At 27.3% G+C, this 20181-nt stretch overlaps 1 protein-coding gene across 2 annotated transcripts in view; it reads left to right on the top strand.

Moving 5' to 3' along the window:
• The window catches only part of LOC135927412 (phospholipase D1-like), a 55703-nt gene extending 45091 nt beyond the window's left edge, over positions 1-10612 (top strand). Inside the window, exons 18-29 of one of the 2 annotated variants that reach the window (XM_065463388.1) lie at positions 198-382; positions 1303-1522; positions 1654-1734; positions 2639-2757; positions 3097-3207; positions 4433-4543; positions 5229-5317; positions 5545-5708; positions 5852-5919; positions 6851-7074; positions 9200-9317; positions 9799-10612. In XM_065463388.1, the coding sequence (XP_065319460.1) occupies positions 198-382; positions 1303-1522; positions 1654-1734; positions 2639-2757; positions 3097-3207; positions 4433-4543; positions 5229-5317; positions 5545-5708; positions 5852-5919; positions 6851-7074; positions 9200-9317; positions 9799-10242 (1934 nt within the window). In that variant the 3' untranslated portion in view covers positions 10243-10612. The remainder of the gene's footprint in view (positions 1-197; positions 383-1302; positions 1523-1653; positions 1735-2638; positions 2758-3096; positions 3208-4432; positions 4544-5228; positions 5318-5544; positions 5709-5851; positions 5920-6850; positions 7075-9199; positions 9318-9798) is intronic. The other variant, XM_065463387.1, reaches the window with a different exon arrangement.
• The last annotated feature ends 9569 nt before the right edge of the window (positions 10613-20181 follow it).

Genomic DNA, 20181 nt, shown 5'->3' with positions numbered 1-20181 from the left:
AAATTGCTACATTATATAGAAGTATATGTTAGCCTTAAAAAAGCACTTTTTAAATTATAGCTCCAAAAAATAATATGTAAAAAATCAATAAATAGAAACTTGCTATATATGTAACATTACCCATTAATGGGTTACTTAAATATAAAAACTGTTTTTCAAATTAACCCCTTGATATCTTTAATAATAATTTATAATAGATCTAAATAATTCACCTATCATTGAAAACGATAGAAGTAGCAAGAACATACTCGTACCTCCTGAGATGAATATTGAAAGACACCATATACATAATTTTCCTAGCCCTTTCAAAGGTAGACGATTTTTCCCTCGTGTGATCTCACCTCCGATTCATCCTGTCACAGAATCAACGGCAGGCGATTTTGTAAATAAATAAATACTTTATAACAAAATAAATATATATATAAGTTTGTGCTGTGCCTATAATCGAAAATGTTAATCAATGACTTACCACAAGGACCCAATGATCCTGCACGGTAGATGAAGAGGGGGGGGGGGTAGATTATTAAGATTTTTAAAAAAAAATTATAAGCACATACGTTTTTTTAAATACTATTCTCTATAATGAAATTGTGAACTATGTAGGTGTTAGAATCAAGAAGAATATATATATAATCAATATTACTGATCGCTATTAATATTGTTTTTTCCTTTTCCAATTTAGTGGTTGTTTGTTTATAGAGTAATTATTAACTTTTCTAAGGTCGATGCGATGGTTTTTTTAAATAAATAAATAAAAATCTATTTCTTGATTTAAATTAATAGTAAAATTAAAATAATTTTATTATATATGCCATGGAGGAATATAATAACCCTCGATATAAGATTATTAATTGAACATACTAATTACATTAATCATCTATTTTCCTTTGAAATTTATGAATAAACTATAGCTAGAGAGATATCGAATTAACTAAAAAAATAATTATAAATATTTAATTGCCCATTACATTCTAATATATAAAAGAGCATCCCTTTCACTCATTATTTTTTCTAATTATATGAATGTTATATTTTAAAAATAATTAATGATGCTCGAATTTTCAAAAGGAAAAATATATAAAATCTTGCTTCAACTTTAAATTCGCATCTTTTATCTATATAAATCTCGATGTTTTTATTTAATTGGAGTGTTTTTTCCTATTTTTTCTCCTTCAGTTTATTCTTCCATAGGGTTTTCTCGTGATTAATAAATATTGTCATTTTTCCATATTATAGTGTGTATGTTTTTCTAAACAAAATGGCCCGACGGTTTGAAATTTATATGTCAGCAAATATATTTAGATCACTAATACTAAGGTGTCAGCGACTGCCGAAAAAAATAGGTCGGACTACGAAATGCGAGTCTACAAACGACAAAAGCGGCTCTCCTTAGTACACAACAAAAAAGAAAGAGATGGAAAAGCAGAAGTAGTAGGAGAAGGAGGGGTTTGTGATATCGATATAGCAGACGATAGTTGCTATTATGCCAAATCTGATCTAACCTTAAACATAGATTTAATCGGTATAATTAAATAATTATACTATAACATTATTATTTTACGCCTTTTTAAATAAGCTTTATCACCTAGTAGTCATCTATTTAACGATATAATTATGATGTTATATAAACTTCTTTATCTTATTTATTGATAGGTTCTGGCAAGTATTGGATAGGAAAAGATTACAGCAATTTTATATACAAAGATTTTGCCCATGTCGACCTGCCTTACGTAGGTTTTCAAAATAATATAAATATATTTTTTTTAGTTTTATTTATTATAAGTAATCTTGGAAAATCTCTATGAAGAAGATAAATAAAGTGAACTATTGAATAATAATGATCATCTTTAGCATACTTGATTTTATATTATTCTTAAATCTTGTCATAGGTACTAAGGATGGGTTTCACTCTGGCATATTTTTAAAGTTTCGTAAATATTAAAAGTCACTTTAGTGCTAGTTACACCCTAAAAAAGGTAACTAGTTATAGTTTAGTTCCATTATTTCAAAAGTAATTAGTTATAGTTAAATTTCAAAAATAACTCATTTCATTGCAAGTTGCTTATAAAAATAAATCTAACCCACCATTTTAATATACGTTATATAAATCACATAATATAATATTTATTTTTCATAAAACTTGAGATTAATAAATTTTAATTTTACTTAAAAAAAAATTTTGTCTAAAGGTAGGCTAGTTTATCTTCTAAAATAATTTCCCTAAACTAAACAAAATAGTTCTACGCAAACGCTTTATTATAAATTAGACCTTATATTTAATAAACAATAATTATATGGTTGGGAAATCAGCATATAAAGATAAAAAGATTAAGTGAAATATAATAATAAATTTTAAAAAGTGAATTGAAAAGTTACTTTTGTTGCATTCCAAAAAATATAACGATTTACAGTTATTTTTAATTAGTCTTTAACAACACTAGTTGAGTAAAGATCGTTATTTTTTTGACAATTACCATTGAGAGCTTCTTTTTTTTTACATCATTCCTTCTAGAAAAAATATGAGATTTTAAGATATTATAAAATATACTTCTTTATTCTTGTAGTTTAGTTATTCGCATTTTAAAAAAAATATCCTTACAAACAGTCTTTTGTAAATAAGACATATAACCTTTTTCAGATTTGATTGACAGGCATAGTATACCCCGCATGCCATGGCACGATATAGGCTGCGTTGTTTATGGACTTCCCGCTACAGATTGTGCCTTGCATTTCATAGAAAGGTGGAATTACGCTGTGGTAAATGCATAATTTGGAATTCCTTTATCATTTTTTTATTATTTCTAGTAGAAGTGTTGAATTCTTGTTCATGTTACAAGATATAATGTTTAAAAATATTTTACCTTGTAATTTTAAATTTTGATATAATAATTTTGGTTAACTTCTCTTCCTCTAAAAATTTGCATTTATCACTAACTAATAAAGTTAAAAGAAACCTTTAATAATTCCATTAAGGTCTAAAAATTCTTTTCTATGAAGGAAGAAGTAAAATGAATAAAATGGGCATCATATATACCTTTATTTTTTGACGTTTTTAAACTTAATTAATTGTAGGTATAATCATTTTATATATAAAAGATTGACAAGTACAAAGAAGACCCTTACATATCGCTTTTACTTCCAAAAACATTTAAAGATCTAACAGTACCTCAAGAATTAGCTAACCGAGCCTTCAATTGTGAAATACAAGTAATATTAATTGTTAATAATCATTATTAAGAGAAGAAGATATATCAATATTTAATTTTAAAAATATTATTTTTATCTATTTTGTGTTGAGATGTAAATGCTTACTAGTGACTTGCTAAATTGATTTTTTTGGACCTGCCCGTCCGTGGTATCATAGAATTATTTTTTACTATATTGGCGCATGGCTCAAATTTAGAAAAAATCGTATAGGAAAGAAATCTGAAACTCATCAAATTTATTCTCTAATGTTATCCAATAACTTTGATAATTTAATGATCTTTCATTTATTCTATTTATATTACAAAATATGATATAAAAATGAATAGAATATATTTCTCACTTGCTAATTTTTTTAAACCTTTTTTATTTTTCAAATTTTTATAATTTTGATATGCAATCTGGCAAAGAAGAAAATATTAATATTTTTCTGGCCATGCCGGGCTATATTTATTGATGATATGTCGCTATCCAACTGACCGGCGAGCCCTGAGGACTCTAATGCTTACTTAAGAATTGTTAATTCATCATGAGAGATATAACTAACAAATATGTTGAGAAAAGTGCTTATATGAGATTATGACCAAGATAAAGTAAGTAGATGAATATAGATTTAGCTAGCTATATTCTCCAAAAGACAAGAAATGAGACATGTCTTATGCCAATCTAAGAAAAAAGTTAAGAGTAACATAGTAAAAGCTAAAAAAAAAAAATTTCCAAAAAAATATATAAAAAAGCGACCATCAACCTGCAGAGGTCGACATTTTAGGCGTACCTGGAAATTCATTTTCAAGCCTGACATTTTTTATAATTTTAATAAAGCCTGGCTCGAATTTTTTTTATCGTTATTTGAATAATTTTGAGATTTTATAGAAAAAATTAAGTGGAGATTGAAGAGCAGTAAATGAATATTAAACATTATATTTATTATATGATTTTCTAACTAATCGAATCATTTTTAAATCGGCCCTGTCCCAATTTTTTTACAAATACAATTTACGACTCTCGGTCCAGACCTGTAGGTTTCAGATTAACACTAATAATGGCCTATAATATATTAGATATCTGAGTCAAGAGCGAGGGGTATTTTGAAGGAGATTGATGAGGGGATATTGAATGAAATTTATATTTGCCTACCCGTCCTCTAATATTAAAAATTTGCAATGGTTTGTAATCATGATCTTAAATAAACTTTCTACCTTACCACTTAAAAATAATTTATTTACAGATTACAAGGAGTAGCACAACGTGGTCCGCTGGGATTAAGGACACGGAGGATTCTATTCAAAGGGCTTACGTTCAACTCATAACCGAGGCAAAACGTTTCATATACATAGAAGTTTGTTGTTTTTTGAAAAAAAAGCATATTCTCATTTACTTTAGATATAAGTTGTATATCTTGTATTGGTAAAAAAAACGTATTGAAAATATACGCGCTAATTAATAGAGTTATCCAAAAAACGCTTTGGTTTCTAAAATGGATTACGGTTTGGTTATGTTTTGAGTGCTCGTTCCTGTTAAATTTTATTTTAATTAAATAATTTATCGCCGAAGTCAATTCAATTTGAATTGGCGATGGCAAATGTTAAAATTAATAAAATGATAATATAACGAAGAGAAATTAACATTAATTATAAACAGAAAAAAATTATAAAATTGACAAGCAGGTTAATCCCTATTTTGACTGTCTGAAAATAAGGAAATAGTCGTTCACATTAATTAACTCCACAAACAAATTAAAGTCAAATTATTTGAAAGGTCTTAATTTACATTTAAATATTTTTACAAACCTCTTTTATATCCCCAAAAAATTAAAATGTTTTGATTCACTCCTTTTACAACAATTATGAGATAATGGGGTTTTATTCCTTGTTAGCTTTTTACTCCTTTAACATAAGAAGAGTATTGAAATTTTATTTAATTTTTAATCAGCTGAAATTGAAAAAAAAAATATAATTTATCCCGCTGCATTAAAAAAATCTCTTTTTTTCAGAGCTTCTATTTTTTTTCATTAATTTTATCAGAATCAATTTTTTATAACGCTCCACGATAATCCCATCATCAAAAACAAAATATCCGATGCCCTATATGATAGAATAGCTCAAGCTATAAAGTAAGTGAATTAAATAATTTTTTTTCCTTCAAATTTTATTATCTTGAATAGTAGCATTGTATTGAGCATTCTAATTTTATGCAACTAATATAAAAACTTTAGCGGTCATTTTAAAAGAGTTTTCGATAAAATTTTTCATTCATATAACCCAATAAAATTTTAAAAATTACATAAAAAGTATGCAATGTACCTTTCTCAGTAATAATTACGAAATATTTTTTTTAAAGATCGAACGAGAGATTCAAGGTTTACATAATGACCCCCTTGCTCCCAGGTTTCGAAGGTGAAATAGGAGGACAAACTGGAGCATGCATACAAACCATCATACATTGGAACAATTGTTCTATGGCCCACGGAGAAAATTCACTGGTTGGAAGGCTCAAGAAATTGGGTAAATTAATCATGTCAATAAAGGGAACTAAAAATATGATAAGAAGAAATTAAAAAATATTATTGAATGAGGAATGAGTATAGTTATTTAAATTAAAATAAATTTTGTATCTTTTTTAATTTTAATATATTATTTCCATATAGTCGACAATCCCTTCGAATACATAAGCTTTTGTAGCCTCCGAAATTATGCGGAATTGAACGGAAATCTAGTAAAATAAGTTACAATATTCTTGGTTTTTTTTTGTTCTCTCTCTCTATATGTATCTTCTTTTTACACAATACAACGTTTATATTTCATTTTTTACTTATACTATATTTATTATCTATATTCAGTGTTGTGCAAATTTTCAAAATCTTATTTAAATATATAACATAATATTTTTAGAAATAGATTTTTATTGTACTAATAATAATTTTTTAACTCATATTTTATTGGCCATTAACTTATCTAAAAAATATTTATATCAAAGAATTTGCAGATATTTTTATTTTCGAATTATATCATATATTCTAGAATTATTATTTTAATACATTATTTAATATAATATGAAAGAATTTCAATTAATTCATTGTGTTTTTACTTTATTATTGATTTTGAAGGACCTTCCGTTTAATATAGTTCATAAAATTTAGGGTAAAATAACTATTATATAATCCATAAATATTAAGGCTAGTGTTTTATCTGTCACAAACAAATATGAAACATTAATAATGCAATTAAAATATTATGTTTACAATGAAAGCATTGCAGTTTGGAGAATTAAACTACACTTCATATAAAAAAATGAAAAATGAGGATTAGTAATTTAGTGAGAAAAAAAATTCACAAATGGCGAGAATTTTAAAAATTAAATAACTATAAACTACAAAATTTTTACTATTCGAATAATAAAATTATATTTAAAATATATCAAACACTTATTAAGAGCACTGCATACGATTATAAAATGGGATCGGGTTTTTAATTGTATTTTTTTTTTAAATAATTTACCAAAAAATGTTTATGTTACTTTCTATATTTAAAAATTTTTTATTTCATCTTTATTGCTCTCTTTCTATTGTTTATTTAATAATATCATTCTTAGCTTTTCTCATTTCTTTAATTCCCTTTAGCTCACTTTTTTTAATGCATGATATTAGGTCACTGAACTGATATATATCCACAGCAAATTGATGATAGTCGACGACGAGTATTGTATTATTGGATCTGCTAACATTAACGATAGAAGTATGCTAGGGTACAGGGACTCTGAATTGGCTGCCATTTTTAAGGACACTAATTTTTTGACAATGGAAAATATCGAAAATGGTCAGGTTGTACACACAGGGTTGTTTTGCGGGAGTTTGAGAAAAAGACTTTTCAGGTAGACTTTTTTCAAAATAATATTTTTTATATATTTAAAAATAATTTTAGGAAAGGAATAAATTTTTTTTTTGTTTTTCAGTTTTCCTTTAAAGCACAAAATATAATTTTCTTTTTCTATTGATAATTAACTCCTAGAAAGATATATTATTATTTGAAAATATAAAACTCGTGAGATAACATTCATTTTTCTTATCGCCAAATTTTAACACGACCATATATCAGAGACCTGGGTGTACCATTTCGGCCTGGCCCGGATTATTTTTAAATTTATTTTTAATTTTTATAGCTAATAATGTGATATAATATGTTTTATATTTAAAATATTTAATTTTTTGCTGTTGAGGCGATATTTACTTATTATAATATGTTCAATTTATATTTTTTACTGTTCTAAAGCGATATATCGTTATATATAAAAAACATACAATTTACTTTCATATTAACAAGAAAAAACAAAATTACTTATATATGGATCAATAATATTGATAGCATTTTAGATTTTGACTTTATAGTTTTAAGAAATATTATTTTACTTTAAAATTTACTACCATAAATAAAATCACTGTCGAATATTCTGGTTCTACAAGCTAAACCCTACTTACGTTCCCCCCAAATCCCTAGTTTTAATACCTGGACCTGGTCCAGGTATTTTTTTAAACCCGGCCCGGGTATTTAAAAATGAAAAATTTCATGTCAGGTCCAGGTATATTTTAAAATAAAGACAGGCTGGGCCTGTTGCAGGTCTCTGCCATATATTATAATCAATTTATACAAGTGCTCATCTTAACAAGTTTTTAATTGTGAATAAAATTAGGATCACTACCGATAATATATTATGGAAGTTTGAGAGTAACTTTCAGAGTGTTTGAGCTTACCTTATGTTATATCTCTTGATTCTCTAGGACTATTAAGTATATCATTATTAGTTATATACGAGGGGGTATTATTTGTAGGTCTCGGACTAGCCATAGGAGGTATCTCTTTTTTTGTCTTTCAGCTTCAAGGAATAAATCAGTGATTAAAAATATAAGTAAATCGATCTTTTATCTAAGTCTTAAAGCTAACAAAAGTTATAGGCAGCCCCTACAATAAGGAAAGAGAGGAAACATGGGTGAAGTTCACGGGCATTTTATTATTTTAAATAATAGCACGAGAGTACCAAAATATTTTTTAAAGAGATAACGCGATGAAACCAAAAATGAATGGATGGTTCAGCCAACAAATAAATCAATTGATGGGTGAAAATAAAACGAAAATTGCATTTATTTTTAAATAGAAATCAAATTAAATTTGAAAATAAACCAAAACCAAATTTAATACTAAAATTTAAGTTACTACCATACCAGAATAAAAACAAAATTAGAATTTAATTATACACCACTTGTTATATTATTTTAATTTTATAGAATTGTTGATTGTACACTCTAACTCTAATATTACTTTTCTAAATAATATATAAATTTTGTTACCGTTTTGTACTATTATTTAGAGTTCATGAGTTATGATCCTTATAGATTTATTTTCTATTTATTTGTTTTATAGATGTATAGATTTTTCTTAAATAAAATTATTATTTGATATTTATTTTAAAACATTTTAATTTATTTGTCAAACAAAACACTACTTGTAAGAGAATGATAGTTTATTTATTTTACCAAAAACATTCAACTTTTTTTTGAAAAAAAAGAAGCAAAATGGTGGAGATTATAGCGTATAGCAATGAGAAACCTTCATTGGCCTCGATTTTTTACTAAACCCGGCCCATATCTAATATTAAAAATAATCTCAAGTCCATAATATGTTTCAAAAAATTTTCCCAAGCCCAGATCAAACTTAAAACCAAAAATTTAATTTATTGTATTAAAAAAAAATAATATTTAACTGTATTTAGGCAATCATTTTGTTTACAATATTAAAACTCATTATTATTAAAAGAAAAAAATGGTAATAATTCTTTAAGTTAATAGCTGTTTTAAAAAAGCTAAATCTAAATTTTAGGCTTAAGCCCAGCTCAAGCCCATTAAAAAAAATTTTTTAATCCAGGCCAGCTAGAAAATATAATAGGCACATGAAGATATTTGATAGCAATGTTAAATATACTCTTTTTTAATATTTATTTTAAGGGAACACTTGACAATTCTTGATAAGGACAGTCAAATAGACTTTTCCGATCCATCTTCAGACAAATTTTACAAACTTTGGAACCAAACTGCCTCTCAAAATACATCGATCTTCGAAGAGGTTATTTATATAAAAATTTTGGTCTCCCTCCAAATTAAATCATTTATAATAATATTTTTTTGAATAAATTTAAAATTTGTTTTTTTAATCTTTGACTTCCAATATGTCTATGTCCGACGAAACTTCAACTTATTTAAAGTCGAATATGTGATTTTTAAAAATAATAGATCTGATTCGGAATGGTTAGTCAAATGGAATCACTCTATTTATTTTTTTTTAAATTCTCAAAAAGGATTTGATCTCAAAAATGCAACAGTATATAGATAGAGTAAAGATAACCTTCATAAGATATCTAGATATATTCATTCTATTATTTTAAATTTTATTAAACTAAATAAATTGCATTTGTAATAATGGAAATTTGAATTACATTGAAATGTTACAGAATCCAAAAAAAAATCTTATTTGTTTGAATTCATTTTTTTTATATAATATTTAAAAAAATATATATAATATTAAACCAAATATTATCATATTACAGGTTTTCAGGTGTATCCCCACAGATAAAGCCACCAATTTTGCCGAGCTTAACGCATATCAAAAGTATGGTGTAGAAACCCTTTCTCCGAAGAGTAAAAACGATACTGACATGATTTACCAATCAAATACTGATAACCAGCGTTTGCTCACGGCCGATGAACTTGAACAAATATCCCACCCATCAAAATCGTTCAATTCTCAAGCAAACGAAACCAATTTGAAAGCTTCTGCAGGAATCGCGAATTCTTCCAGTAACGAGAGCAAGGATGAAAATTTGTCTAACATTCCTTTGGCCAAATCTAACCCAGATCTAGCTAGAGAAAAGCTTAAAAATGTTAGAGGACATGTAGTTCAGACACCGCTTCATTTCTTATCAGTGGAAACAAGAATGTTACCACAAATGTTATCTAAGGAGGGTTTGGCTCCTTCCACTGTTTTCACATGAGTTAAAATTTAACTTTTAATTATATTGAAACACGAAATATATTTTCATATAGCGAGGCTTTGGCTTTTACTCTTTGGTAAAGACAAAATTCAAATAATATGCATTTTGCTCATTTATTTTAAATATCAAATCTGATTTAATTGTCGGTTTTAAAATTCTGATTTGGTTGATAAAAATGAAATACTTTGCTATTATTGTTTAGTGTATTAAAATTCCTCTGATGATACTTGTTTACATGATAAATGTGTTAATTTATATATATTACTATACAAGTATTTTATTACTTTTATTTTGATCAACTCAAGTATAATTAAAAAATATATACATTATATTTAACACCCAGTTAAATTTTGCATTATGTTTATAAACCACATTATCTAGTCTTAATTAAATCATGTTTATTATAATAAAATATATAAGTACGTTAATATATTTAAATAGTTGTAAAGGATAATGAAATAAATTTTTTTTTATTTCATGTTATTATTCATTTGTGATTATCTGTTTGTATGGAACTTAGCACTCATTATATTTATATACTAAGCTAGAGCCATGCATTGATTCTCTTTTTTCAGACCAAGCTCAAGTCTGTCTTGATGAATTAAAGTTTAAAAATACATTTCATAGTCTATATGAGGAGAAATTTAATTATTTAGGAGAAATATTACCAGAAAAACAACAGCACAATTTTAGATGCTTTATAACATACATCCGGGAATCATTACAAGGTAGAGCTTTAGCATTTTATTTTGTTCGATTTTAATTGAACAGAGCACTAAAATTTGGTTAATTTTACTCAGCGTCTACATGACAGGATTTTCACTGGATGCAAACCCCCTTCAAAAACCTTTGCCTACCCCCCTAAAAAATTCTAGCCGCCATCGGCGGCGGTGTCTCTTTATCATTATTTTCACCTATTTATTTATTGATACTCTTTTCAAAGAATTTATAAAGGATAACTTAAATTAATCTATCTCTACTATCAACTATCGATATTTTATGAATATAAAGAATTAATTTTTTAGATTAAAACCTCCATTATTTACAATGAATTTATTATCATAGCATTATGAGCTTGCTGAAATATCTAAATCTTTTAAATTACATTTAAAGGGATAGTTTATTTGGAAAACAATGTGTATGATTGTTTGCAATATATAGATTTGGTCGATGAATTGTATTATAATAATACTATAATAAAAGTACTAATTTTTACAGCAATAAATTTTGTCCTATTTCATCTAAAAATTTAATAGATAACCCCCCAAAAAATTTATCTTACCCCCATTAAAGAAGCTTACCCCATACCCCCTCAAAAAATAGGATGCAAACTGTTCCTACCCCTCCCGGTCATGTAGACACTGATTTTACTATAATACTTATTACACACTAGGGCTTAGCTCTATCTCGATCTTTGGCCAGGGGGGGGGGGGAGATGGGGGTAGCCTGGGAATCACAAATAGCCATGGATCATGAGATGAGATATCAGAGTTTAAAATAAGAAAATATAATATAGGCATAGGGCTGATGAGGAGGTAAATTTAAAAAAATATTTAATATATGTCGCCTTAATAATTTTCAGTAGCAAATTTTATCGCTCAGGAACAATGAGTAATAAAAATTATACAAATATTTACTAATATTATTCAAAATAATAAGTATATCGCGAATAAAGACGAATACTATTCTGGGAATCAATTATGCAAGTTTTTTATGATGTAGGATTCTTAAGAATAGGTATAGAATCTTATTTATAAAAATTTTGAAATAGATATAAAATTAGATTTAAATAATAAAATAGCGGATCATATATCGTTTTAAAGTGAATTTTACAAAATAATCCATAAATAGTATGGATTGTTGAGACCAATTCAAGCTTTAAAAAGATAGGATCTTTAAGATTTTATATTAAAACTTATATAAATAATAAAAATAGATTACTATCTAATGTCCTTTCGCCAGATCATTGTTGAATGTGCAGTGTCATATCGGGCTAATCTTGTTCCAGTGATTCTGTCGAAGTCAATTATGTTAGATAGGAAATTAATCAGATGCTAACACATTGTAGTTTTATCATTGTTCATAATCTTTAGATTATGGGACACTCGAGATATATGTTTTAATAAGAAAAGACAGGTTGAGGTAAGTGGATGCCAACTTTGTTCAACGTTTGCATCAGATCTTAAGTAATTGTTATTAAAAAACAGGTCTAATGGGAAATTTCTGGCTCCTAAAAGAAAATGGCAAGCCAGAATTAAATTTATTCTAAGAATGAAAATTAGTGCCAAGATAGAAAATAGAAATAGGGAAAATGAAAGGAATAGGGAAATAAAGGAATATTGAGTGAAAGGGAGGAGGGGGTGAAGGGAAATAAGATAAGAAAGGAATAGAGGAAAAAGATTTACTCATTTTCTTATAAAATATCTCATAAATTTTTAACATCCCTTATCCTCGATTTGGAAATTATGGCTACGTACTATTCTCTCGCAGTAATCTTATTAATTATTCCAGTAAATATCAATAGTTGGTCAATATTAGCTTATCAATTTTGTTGTTTTATAACAAACTATTTATGTTTTTTATTTCATATTTTATTATAAATATAGATGTTTAAAAATTTGAAGAACTTATAAAATTTAATCCATAATATTTTATATCAAAACTATATTGTAAGTATTTTAAATATTGGTATTAAGATTATAATTCATTTAATTTTATTATATCTGTATTAATATTTAAAAAAATAAATATCTTATTATGTAGTTTAATAGAATAATACACACATCACAATATATATTCTCACTGAGGAATTTCATTCTCTTAGGATATCTTCAAATTGTCATCCAACTGATTTTATTAGAGTATTTCACTGGTATTATATTATTTTTATAACACCTATGGTTTTTAAATTTCCCTACAACATATAACCTTTTTTCTGATTCTTCCTCATTTATGATAAATAGAACAGAGTATTTCCTTGTCTGGACTGAAACCCAGTGGTTGAGTTCTATTGAATTCCATTGTGCCTTTTGGTAATGCTCAGTAGTAGAGCCTCATCACAATTGTAAATATTATTCCATTTATAATCCTTAATCAGGGATGGGATATCTAAATGTGAAAAATATTCCTCAAACTGACGCCACTTTAAAAAAATTATTTATAGCTTGAGGAATAAACATTATAACTGATATCAAAAAAAATACTCTATCCTAGAAATATAGAGAAGGTAGGATGGATTGACATATACAGAATTGCAAAACAACGATATAAAGATGAAAGAACTATTTTGGCATCAAGAATTGATTTCATTAGATTAAGTCGCGGGCCTACTGAATCCATAATGAGCTATTTAAAAAATATAAAGGAGCTAGCCCGAAGATGCGTATTTGAAGACAATGTAAAGCTGAGAATTCGAGATCAATTAATCGCCGGACTAAAAATGTCACAACTGGATAAAGATCTACGATTAAGATATCCAGATACTAAAGACGAAGACCAACCGTTAAGCTTAAACAAAGTTGTAGAATTGGCTTTAGCGATGGAACGAGCTGACTTAGAAATCTGCTAAAATGGAATATAAAATCAAAGAGCCGAATAAACATGATTATAATAATCGGATAAATCAACATGATAAAAATAATCGGCAGTATAATAATAATGATAATGATAAAGGCAGTATCAAAAGGATAATAAAGCATATGTAAAAAGAGAACTAGTGCCCGGGTATAATAACTACCACACAGAAAACCATGCTATTTCTGTAATAGGTTTCATGCTATTAGAAATTGTCCCGCCTACGAAAAATTGTGCAGCAAATGTAGGAAACCAAACCACTTTGCCGTATGTTGTAAAACTAAAGAAAAGATTTAAGGAACAAATTACAATAATAAAGAAGACGATTCGGATGTCTCAATAAGAAAAATATACATCATTCAACAATTGAGGTATTAATAAACAACCAAAAAATTAAAATGGAATATGATACTGGCTCGGCAGTAACCATTATTAATGAAATAATATGGAATAAAATCGGATGGCCAAAACTTAGAAGAGCTAAAGCACCAACTTCATATGGAAATAATAGAATAAAAATTATGGGTGAAGCTGATGTAAAAGTACAATTAAATAATAACATAAAATGGCTTCCATTACTAGTCACACAAACAAATGATGCAGCTCTATTTGGATTTCCATGGATTATCGAATTTGACTTACCGTTACCAAAAAATGTAAAAATCAATATAATCAACAATAGATATAAATACAATGATAATGGTAATGGCAACGTAAATATTGACAAACTATATAAAGAATTTACTACGGTGTTTGATAATAAATTGGGATTAATAAAAAATGTCGAACCGGTAAAACTACAATTGGAAGAAAATACAAAATTAATTGCACTGCCAGCTAGAAGAGTACCGTTGCCTTTAAAATTAGAAATTGAAAATGAACTGAAACGTTTGGAAGAAAATAATATAATCAAGAAAATAGATCCATCAACAACAAGAGTAACCTGGAGTACTCCAATGGTAGTGGTACGTAAAACTTCAGGTGAACTACGATTATGTGAAGATTTCAAAGTAACATTAAATAAATTCCTACTAAAAGACTATCACATTTTACTAACGTTTGAAGAATTAATAGCAAAAATAGCGAATGGAAATAAATATACAACATTAGATCTCAAAGATGCATACCTACAAATGAGCATTGACGATGAATCGCAAGAATTATTAACAATGGTAACACCAAATGGATACTGTTGTAATTGTGGTAACATGCAAATTTACTAGATTAAGAAAAACGCCAGACAGGCAAATTACTTTTAACCAAAATTACGAAGCCCAAAGATATTCAAATCTACAAGAATTAAATCTCGGTACAAATTGAGACTATGCAAATGTTGATTAAAGAAAAAGGATATATAAGGAGAAATTATGATGCGAAAAATGATAAATTATGATTTTACGAACTTAATTTTTAATTTTAATTTTTAATCTTTAATTTTTAATTTTAATTTATATTAATTTATTTTGATTATGTTTTTATCTTATTATTTAATAAAGATTTCGTATCATTTTAGTTCTAACTTTTCTTTATTTGACGAATATTATAGAAAAGTATATATAATCGAGGATATTAGTCTGATTTAGTATCATTTTAGTTCTAACCTTTCTTTATTTGACAACGGTTCTGATCTCCCAATCCTTTTAAATTCTCGAAATGTTACATTGGTGTTGGAGAGCGGAGGAGACCGGGCCATTACAATAATTCAGTCTAATTAACTCTGAAAAGAGATTCTAAATAAAGGGGGAAGGGGATGTAATGAAATGACTATCGACACAAAGACAAAGAATGAGGTCAATGAAACATGGTGTCAATATCAATGGTCGTAATTCGAAAAAGAATAGAATTAGTCGTTTAATTAAAAGGAATTCGTCACAAGAGATCGTTATACGTACAAGTGATCGATGTAGCTAAAAGAAATTCGTTATAAATTTTTATTAAAGATATACGGTTAACTGTTATTTAAGTTGATAATATTTAGCAAAATATCAGGTTGTTGATTAACCAAAATCTTCATAAAGAGAAACGGCTTTTCGTCATGAGAAAATTTATGCCGCAATCGAGCTCAATTAGAGATCAGATTTTTTATTTTGGATCAAAAGATACAAGAAATCATTATCGTATAAGAGATCTTATGACAACGTGGATATCTTGACAAGCGACTAGGTAGAACAAGTAGTCAAGACCAGGATGCTATGGTTAATCGTTGACAAATTATCGCCAGTTGCTTATCAAAACTTTAGTATAGGATAAAAAATCGATGATCTTAGAAACAAGAAGTCGTGGAAACCATCGTTACTCGCAGACAAATTATCGGCAGTCGTTTACCGTCATTAGTTACTAGAAACCGTTAGAAACAAGCAAAGACTAGGATAATTTGGGATTAACACGAAATATAATTAAAAGAGCTAGAAGAATGTATCGGGAATCATGGTAACAGATTCGTCAATGGCCTATAGAGATCAAGAGATAATCGTTTACAAGGGGTTGACAAGAAACAGAAGGAATCAAGAATTTCAGAGTGTAATCGTACAAACAGTCCTTAGAAGTGAAGAATATTAGACAATAAACCGCCGTCGTTAGAAACTAGAAGACATTAAAGATTAAGATTAATAGATTTGGTGGAGAAAGTAGATCAGTAAAGTCAAAATTGGAAGAAGGGAGATCATTCGCAGAATGGTGGGACTAATTTAAGTGGAAAGGTGTTGTAATTCTGGTAACATGCAAATTTACTAGATTAAGAAAAACGCCAGACAGGCAAATTACTTTTAAACAAAATTACGAAGCCCAAAGATATTCAAATCTACAAGAATTAAATCTCGGTACAAATTGAGACTATGCAAATGTTGATTAAAGAAAAAGGATATATAAGGAGAAATTATGATGCGAAAAATGATGATTAAATTATGATTTTACGAACTTAATTTTTAATTTTAATTTTTTTAATCTTTAATTTTTAATTTTAATTTATATTAATTTATTTTGATTATGTTTTTATCTTATTATTTAATAAAGATTTCGTATCATTTTAGTTCTAACTTTTCTTTATTTGACGAATATTATAGAAAAGTATATATAATCGAGGATATTAGTCTGATTTAGTATCATTTTAGTTCTAACCTTTCTTTATTTGACAACGGTTCTAATCTCCCAATCTTTCTAAATTCTTCGAAATGTTACAGATACTACCGCTATTTACGATTACCTTTTGGTATAGCTACAGCACCAATAATATTTCGACGATATATGGAAGATTTACTGGCTGATTGTAAAGATACAGCAGTTTATTTAGATGATGTTATAATCACAGGGAAACATGATACTGAACACATAGAGAATATAAAACAAGTCCTTAAAAAATTACAAAATGCGGGATTAAAAGTCAAAACAAGCAAAATAAATTTTATGAAAGAAAAAATAACATATTTAGGATACATAATAGATCAAAATGGAATACACTCTGATAAAAATAAAATAATGGCAATACAAAAATATCCAACGCCAAAAGATAGACATGACATAAAATCATTTTTACGTATATTAAACTATTATACACAGTTTATACCAAACTTACATGGAATCATAGCCGAATTACATAATTAAACTAGTAAAAATGTTAAATAGAATTGGACTAAAAAGGATGATGCATTATTTGAAAAAGCAAAAGGAATAGTAACAGAACACAATACTATACAATTTTATAAACCGGATCTTGAGTTAATACTAGAAACAGATGCATCAAACCAAGGATTTGGAGATGTACTTTTGCAAAAATATGATAATAGTAACGAATACCCTATAGCTTACACCTCGAGAACTTTACAAGATGCTGAAAAGAATTATTCGACAATCTACAAAGAAGCCAAATCCATAGTAAACGGCGTAGAAAAATTTCATAACTATTTGTAGGACGAAAATTTAAAATACCAACGGACCACAAACCTTTAATAAAAATATATTGGTATAACAGAGATTTAAACTCCTTAACAAACCAAAGATTATTACGTTGGGCTTATAAATTATCTGCATATGATTATGAAATAATGTATAAGAATGGCGCAAATAATATAATTGCAGATGCTTTATCGGGAAACCCAATAGAGAAAAATGATAATAAAATAACAAGTGAAAATAAAACAGTGAAATATATACGAAATCTTACTTATGACACATTAACTCTATCAAGAAAAGAACTTAGAGATGAAACTGCGAAAGATCCAATTTTAAGAAGAGTAAAAATATAATTAAATGGTACAAATATACAAAATCAAGCACCAGAATTACAAGCTTTTAGAACAAGAATAGATGAAATAGAAAATGATAACGGTATCCTATTTTGGGATGGTCGCTTAATAATTCCCTATTCACTACAAAAACGAGTTTTACAGATATTACATACAGGTCATCCCGGTATTACATCAATGAAATCCATTACGAAACATTATATATGGTGGGAAAAATTAGTCAACAGCTGTATTGGGTGTCAAATACATCGCAGAGATATACCAGAAGTTGGCATATACCCATGGTATCCGCCAGCACAACTCTGGGAAAGAGTACATTTAGAATTTGCCGGACCACTAGACGAATTTTATTGGCTGGTAGGAATCAATGCATATTCAAAATGGATAGAGATCGATAGAATCAAAGATACCACAAGTAAAAATTTAATAAATAGTTTAGAAAAATGGCTTACACGATATGGTGTTTCACGTCAAATTGTCACAGACAATGGTTCACAATTCATTTCAAATGAATTTTATAAATGGTGCAAAAATAAGAATATACAACATATAAAAACTACACCATACCATCCGAGAAGTAACGGATTAGTAGAAAAGATGCATACAAACTATAAAAAATCGGTATTTTGCTAATAAAGAACAAACAAATGATGGGGAAAAATGCCTAAATGAAGTATTAATTACATAGAGAAATTCCGAACACTCCTCAACGGGTCAAATACCTGACAAACTATTTATGGGGAGAAGACTAAATACTTTATTAGACTGGGTGAAACCATCAATTACTGAAAAATTAGAAACCTCTGTAGTAAAACACGACCAGTTAAACAAAGGCATACATAGAGATTTTGGAAAAAATGAATTAGTTTGGATAAAAAATCCACTTGAAAAAGGATGGCATGAAGGAAAAATAATAAATCAACAAGCAAAATTCTCGTATAACGTAGAAGAAAAAGATAAAATAGTACGAAAACACGCAGATCAACTATGAATAAGGAAAGAACCAGACAAAACAAAATCAATAATACAAATTGAACCAAGTCAAAAAGGAAGGCAACCGCGTTATCCAACAAGGGAACAAAAGCCAACAAAAAGATTAATTGATGAACTTGAACTTGGTAATAAAAAGATTGATAGATGATCTTAAATTGGTGGGATATGTTATATTTGAATGTTTATATATATTTTAAAAGGTTACGCTATTTGAATTATATATTATTATAACTTTCTTACATTTAATATTATCTTATGGAGGTCAATGTAATTGCATATTAGTAGAAGTTAATTGACATATATATATAGGAAACAATTTTATAATAAAGAATCTATTGTTTTGACTCTAAAAAGTAAACTAAACAAATAAAGCTAATTCTGTCTTTGAAGATATTCTAACTTTTTTTTACAGGAGATTTATTCCTTAGAAATTGTGAGCATACCTGCTTTTTTAGCTTCCATTTTGTAAATTGTTGAAACATAATATTTGTAACAACGTAAATTTTGTTTGTGCTTAATTTTTCAATGATTTCTCCCTTTTGCTTGAGGGTCGTTGGTATAATGTTTTATTATATAAATAATTTTAACAAGATTATCATGTATAATAAAATTACCATTTTTGCATTAAAATATAGTTAAAGATGCAGTCATTTAAAAATAATCACGAATAATTATTTCCTACTAAAGTTTTCATTTAAACTCTTATCCGATTAAATTAACATTATTGTCATATAAATGTGACCTGAAATCTCATTTATCGATATTTCGCAATTAACCGATTGGATATTATAAAATGTTTTTAAACATTATGCCAGAGCAATTTTTTTCAAAATCGCTGGGGTTTTTCACATTTGTATATGCACTTAAGCAATATGTATTTAAACGGTAGTGACTGTATATTTATTATTTTTGCGACAAGATTTACTTAATACAAATTTAATGAAGTTATTTTAAACTTTTTAACCTAACAAAATTTCTATATTCCAAGTGTTTGGTTGGTATATCTAAAGAAAACAGCATAAAAATATATAATATATAACTTACCTTAATATCTACTTATTTACTGATTTAATTTGTTTACTTGAATTTTGATATTAATAAAAATAAAATTATATAACTTATTATTTTCTTT

Source organism: Gordionus sp. m RMFG-2023, chromosome 3 (assembly GCF_954871325.1).
Source record: "Gordionus sp. m RMFG-2023 chromosome 3, tfGorSpeb1-WG-v2, whole genome shotgun sequence".
Lineage (NCBI taxonomy): Eukaryota > Metazoa > Nematomorpha > Gordioida > Chordodea > Parachordodidae > Gordionus > Gordionus sp. m RMFG-2023.
The sequence above is the reverse complement of the archived record's forward strand: the minus strand, read 5'-3'. Positions and strand labels throughout refer to the sequence as shown.